The following is a 6,369-nucleotide window of genomic DNA, read 5'->3' on the forward strand; positions in this document are numbered from 1 at the left end:
ATATATATATGTTGAAACATATTATTTTTTAAGGTTTTGTTAAAAAAATCGATTTTTTAAACTAATAATTTTCCAACAAAATAAAAAAAAACACTACTAGAAAACTATTTATTACAGACGGATATTTTCGATAGATTTTATTTCACGGAAATATAGACAAATTTTGCGAGAGAATTTCTGTCGGAAACATAGGAAAATGAATTAGCATAAATTACAGACAAAAAAGAGAATTCGTCGATAATTCTGTCAGAAAAATTATTTTTTTCGTGGAAAATAATTACCGACAAAAAATCCGTCTGTATTTAAATAAACAAAAATACTATGTTTTGTTAAATTATTATAGACAAAAATCTGTCTGTAATTTAAAATATTCCGTCGAAAAAATTGAGTTAAACCTAATTTCACCCTTACCCTATCGAGCTCCATTCACACTCCAGAGCTTCTTCTCCTCCTTTCCTCACCCACAGCACCACCGGCGGCCACCATAACTGCTGCAGCTACCTTCTCCTTCTTCTTCTCTCTTTTAAACGTTAAACCAGTAGAACATAACCCCTGTCTCTCTCGTTCATTTAAACACTAAACCAGTAGAACACTCATCTCCAAATGCTCCATCAGCGGTGCCTCTCAGCCTTGCACCGCTGTCGCATCGAACCTCTATTGCACCGAACCTTTGTTGCACCGAAGCTCCGTCACAACCCTTCCCGGATCTTCTCCGTGTGTTGCTCGCGTCTCTCCTTTCAAACTTTAACCTGCAATCTGCTAATTTAGCCAAAGTTTGGAGGTTAGATTTTCAATTTCATGCAATTAATTCCTCTTTTTCCAATGGATCTTCTCCGTCACGCTCTCTTCCGTTCATTCTCCTCCTCCGCCGCCGCCTCTGCTGCCATTGTTTGGTTGTTCGCCACTACCTCGCACTACAACAACCACCGCCAGAACCACAAGTTCCTGGATTCCAATACCTTCCTCGGAAGCTAGCAGCCTCCGTAGGACCCAAAGGAGGCTGAGGCGAAGGTGGCAATGCTCCGAAAGGGCTACGCTAAGCAGGTGAAAGAGGTTTGCAAGCAGTACATCCACGAAATGGAGCTACTTCAGATCAAGAAGTAGCGCTAAGATGAAGCTTGCAAAGAATCCCTTAGATTTGCCAATGAGGAGCGCAAGAAGCTCAAGGCCGAAGCTGCGAAAAACCAGGGCTCAGGAGCGCAAGATCGCACAACAAGAATTCAGAGAAACACTCATGCGTTTTTCTTTTTCTTCTTCCCTCCCCTCTATGAATTTCGCTGTGCACACCAAGTGTTCGATGGTTTGGTTATTTGTTGGTTTGAGCTAACATGCACATCAAATGTTTGTTAATTAGTCTCAGTGGATAATTAGGTAGATATATGTGCTCAATGTTGTGTTTGTGCAGACAAGGTGTTTGATCTAATGACTGAACTGCTTTTGAAATAGATGTTGTTTTCTTTCTTTGGAGCCATAATGGCCTGTTGTTTTCTTTTTTCGAAAATTGATTAGGCCTGGCTTTGATTTTGCTTCTTTTGTGGCGTTTAGGCATTAGTGACTAGCTTCTGCTCGTAGTAATTATACTAGTATCTTCAATTGAGCCTCCATTTTTGAACCCCTTCCACTTTTTAGAAGAAACACATAAACCGTGATACCCCTTCCACGATTTATGAAGAGAAACATGTGGGCGTAAACCGTGGTACCCCTTCCACGGTTTACGTAAAAAATGTTGTGGGAATAAACCATGGTACCCCTTTAACGGTTTATGAGTAGCTATATGTGAGACCAAGTGACGGATTATATTGTTGGGGTAAAATTGTTAGAGGAGAGCATTTAGGAGAGAATCCGGTGGCAGCAAGACTGGAGCCATGGAAGACCAAGATCGCATGTACCAATTGAATGGTGTTGCTTACGTGGGTGAAAACATCAACCAAGAGGTTAGTTTTTTATATGTTAAAATTTTATTAGTAAGGAGTTAAATTTTTTTTTAAAATTTATATGTTAGAATGTTATGTGTGCATTGTGTAATTCGTAAGTAATTTATAGTGTAATGATTTGCACGTTAAATTTTGATTAGTATCGAATTAATTTTTTCATTAATGAACCATATTTTCTTAAAATTTGATTTTTTTGCGGATTAATTTTCAATATTAGTGAACCAAATTTTTTTAAAATTTGATATGTGTGGAATTAATTTTTTTCGTTAAAAAACCATTTTTTTTAAAATTTGATTTTTTGCGAATTAATTTTCTATATTAGTAAACCAAATTTTTTTAAAATTTGATATGTGTGGAATTAATTTTTTTCGTTAAAGAACCATTTTTTTTAATTTGATTTTTTGCGAATTAATTTTTTCATTAGTGAAGTATATTTTTTTTTAATTTGATTTTTTGCGAATTAATTTTTTTGTTAGTGAACCATATTTTGTAATAATTTGATATGTGTTGAATTAATCTTTCCGTTAATGAACCGTATATTTTTAAAAGTGGAAGAGTGTCAAAATAATATTGTCTTCTACATGTTGCAGCCGACTAGGTGTATTTCTTGTGTTAGGAGACAACAGAATATGCCTCTACATGAATGGATCATATCGTATTTGAAAGCTGCAGGTTTGTATCACTTGGCTAGACCGAACAGTCACTGGTTCTAGGCTGATGAGTCTCTACTTAGTGCATTCATTGAGAGGTGGCGTTCTGAGATGCACACTTTCCACATGCCGTTTGGAGAATGCACCATCACTCTACAGGATGTGGCATATCAGCTAGGTTTACCCATTGATGAGGAGGCCGTTAGTGGGTGCCTCACTGACTTTGAGTATTTGATGGACAATGGAAGACCTGCATAGGAGTGGTTTCAGGAATTGTTCGGCGAGCTACCGCCACCGAATAAAGTCAAGCAGATGACGGTTCACTTCACATGGTTCCATGAGAGGTTTCGAGTTCTCCTGGCAGATGCGAGTGAGGAGACAGTTCGTATATACGCTCGTGCTTACATTATGATGTTGCAAGTGGGTACCGTCAATACTCACGAGGGGCTTGCAATGTCGAAAGGCCTCGATGCAAGGTGGAAATGTCCGGAAAAGACGATAAAAGTAGATTGTAGACTCATCGACCTGATCCCCAACTCTAACCGGAGAAGTCTTAAACACTGCAACCGTGTCGGCCATGGTGGACTGGATCCCTAGCATCCAAAATGGCAACTCAGCATATGAGTCTTACTAATCTCTATATATCTATGCTATTGCCTTCTGCTTTGCCATCCAAAACTTCCTATAAATAGGCCTGAATCCATAATTGGCTTCCGTTGCTTCCTGCAAGACCTTTATCATAACCGTAGCATCTGCTCTAACCAACGGATAGATCCTCGCATAGATAACATGGTAATCAAGCCGTCGGTGGTCACTCGAAATTGACGTAGCCAAGCAAGTGTGCGGACCGTTATACCTTCTCACCTCCCAAGTGCCCTTTTGTGTACGAAGCGAGATGCGAATCAACCAATTGTAACCTTTGCCGAACTTCTTATATTTTTCATGATACTTTAGATGATCTGACTCTAAGATCCTGTACTCAATACCTCGACGGATGCTATAATCCTTCACACTCAAAACAGCTTCCTTTTTATTCTGGAATGATTTCCCAATCTGAAATTATGTACAAGAACCCCATAGGCAGCATCTCCGTCTAGCTGTTACCCCAGAGCATCCAAGTTTAGAGTTGAAAAGTGCAGAGGGTACTGCTGTGTGCCGAAACTTGAAGGGTCATGCTGTGTACGTAGATTGGCACCTGTATCATCATCACTGTCCCCAACTATATCAACAGGCTCTTGGTCTGAGTCATCGTCCCGCATTACATTCTCAACTCGATCAGGTTTCCCCAACCCTACAATATCAGGAATAATGCCAGGATCAATAGCCACCTTATCTGTCTACTGTCGGACCGAACGGTTCTCGAATGGTACAGAACCAACTGCCACCATACAGTCCAAATCAACCGCAAACGAAGGAGATGCAACGTACAGATGAGCTGGTGCAACCGCAGCCATTGAACTAGAAGCACCGCCTGTGGCAGTCGAGTGAGGAATCGGAGCTGATGCCCCAGAACTTTCGACACCGACATTCAACTCAGTGTATAGCTTGTGTATTCTGACCTCTGGAAAACTCCTATGACAATGAAACAGAACCCGAAGATCTTTATCAGACGCTATCACAAACGTACCATATTTCACACCGGTTGACACAACTGCGATAGGGATCTTATAAAATAACTTCTTCACCCACTTGCTCCCAAACACCCCAAGCTTCTGCAATACGTTGTTCTTTAGATCTGACAAGGTATTCGATGAACTGATAAATACACTCAAGGATTCTCTATCAGTGAACTTCACACCATATTTCTTGCTTCTACAAATTTTCCCAAAGCAATGCACTAGCACTAGAAAACTCTCTTCCTCACTTGCCATTATAAAAATGATCCTCTTCTACACAACTGATTTCACCGTGTATATATAGACTTTTTACTCCTCATAAACCATGGTAGAAGAAGAGAGAATTATGTGTTTTTTTACTTGTGCATAAACGTGTGGAAGGGGTACCACAGTTTATGTATTTTTTGCTTGTTTATAAACTGTGGAAGGGGTACCACGGTTTATGTGTTTCTTCTAAAAAGTGGAACAGATTCCACGATTTACATATAATGTAAATAGGACAAATAAGTAATTGATTCTTAATTATTGTATTTGAGTAAACATTTGCTTCATTTGTTTTATTTGAATAAATTACCCTTAAATAAGGCACTTATTAAACAAACAATTTTAGAATCGATGACATTTGGATAATTTGTTATACCCTGATGTTACAGTAGAATATGCTATCACCATGATATATATATATATATATAAAAGGTTGAGTGAAGCCACTAAAAAATATCACTCTCAATTGGGTTGGCCCTATAGGGTTTTGACCCTACTTTATAAGTAGGGCCAAGATAAAAAATGGCCCTATAACCTGCAGGGCTAATTATTTAAAATGTTTGTAGGCCAAAAATCCTATAAAACTAAAGGGCCTAGGGCCAGTCCATGGGCTACTTTTTTTTTTTGGTAAAAGCTAAATTTTTTAACCCACAATAATAATACACTCTAATTCATTTTGATTAAGACAAAAAAAATTTCTAATCTTAGTTGGTAACACACAACACAGTTCCAAAAAGAACAAAAGAAAAAGAATTATAAGATTGGTCACATGAAAAAAAGAAATGCAACTGGGCAAGGAATGCATCGAAGAGATAACTTGTAAACTTGTCTTGATAAGCATGCATATAAAAGAGAAAGAGAGAGAAAGAATCAATTTGATTCCAAATTCACCGTTGAATCAAAGACACACTGGGGTGACGCACAAGTTCTGAAGGAACTGAGAACAAAATCGACCCTTCTTCTCTAACTCCAAGTTTATCATGTAGATGCTCAAGGAACTTCACCATCTTCTAGAACCTTTCCTACCTCGAAACTCTTAGACATTTCAAACAACTACTTCTCAGGTAAAATTTTCTAGTCATTTTCATACCTGACTCGCTTGAGTTGACTCAGTCTTTCGCAAAATTCGTTCACGGGTGAAATCTCCTCTTTCGCAGGTTGAGATGCTCCACAAGCATCACTTCCACTATGAACATAGCATGTGCCGTGGGATTATTGGGGATTTTCTTTCTTTTTTTTTTTTGAAAAATAATTTCTATTTCATTTAAGGTGATTTGGAGCTTTTAGACTGACCTAATCCTAACCTCTTTTATTAGGACTTGTTTAAGGTTAGGGCTTTCAATAATTTTTTTTTATACATTGTAGGGCCGCGGGCTAAAAAATACGTGAAGGGCTTAAGACTGGCCCTAAAGTTGGGGTTTTTATTGACAGTACTACTAAAAGAGAGGAAAAAAGGACAAATCTGTGTGCAAAGGAAAAAAATTATTAGAAAAATTATATTTTGTAATTTTAACCACACAATAAAAAATTTTAAAAAATAAAAAGAATAAATAAAATTTTTTTGAGATTTAAAACAAATAAAAATTCTATTTATGTCATTCTATCTTAAAACTAAGAAACGTCTCAGATAATTTATCGGTAATATTGTTAACTAATTTTTTCATATATTTATATTTATCAATTACCTTTCATACTCACTTTTTTACCAATTACCAAACACCTATCATATATACAACAGAAAGTTGATCACCATTATCTTCTTTTTCTTTTTTTAACCCTTTTAATTTTTATGTAGTATTATGTATGTATATGTAATTCCTTCTCTCTCTAATTTATTATGAAAGAGTTTTAGAAAATTTTGATGTTTAGTAATTTTTATAATTTACAAAAAAATCATATATATCA

General features: G+C 37.1%; 1 protein-coding gene and 1 long non-coding RNA gene across 2 annotated transcripts in view; one reads left to right on the forward strand and one right to left on the reverse strand.

Moving 5' to 3' along the window:
- The window catches only part of LOC110270981 (uncharacterized mitochondrial protein AtMg00300-like), an 8,390-nt gene extending 2,892 nt beyond the window's left edge, over nt 1-5,498 (reverse strand). Inside the window, exon 1 of the mRNA XM_021120977.1 lies at nt 5,356-5,498. Coding sequence (XP_020976636.1) covers nt 5,356-5,471 — 116 coding nt within the window. The 5' untranslated portion in view covers nt 5,472-5,498. The remainder of the gene's footprint in view (nt 1-5,355) is intronic.
- On the forward strand, nt 4,846-5,712 carry LOC110270982. Its single transcript, XR_002360843.1, has 2 exons — nt 4,846-5,528; nt 5,622-5,712. It is a non-coding gene; the product is annotated as an uncharacterized LOC110270982 (long non-coding RNA).

The sequence above is a fragment of the Arachis ipaensis genome, chromosome B04 (assembly GCF_000816755.2).
Source record: "Arachis ipaensis cultivar K30076 chromosome B04, Araip1.1, whole genome shotgun sequence".
Taxonomy (NCBI): Eukaryota; Viridiplantae; Streptophyta; class Magnoliopsida; order Fabales; family Fabaceae; genus Arachis; species Arachis ipaensis.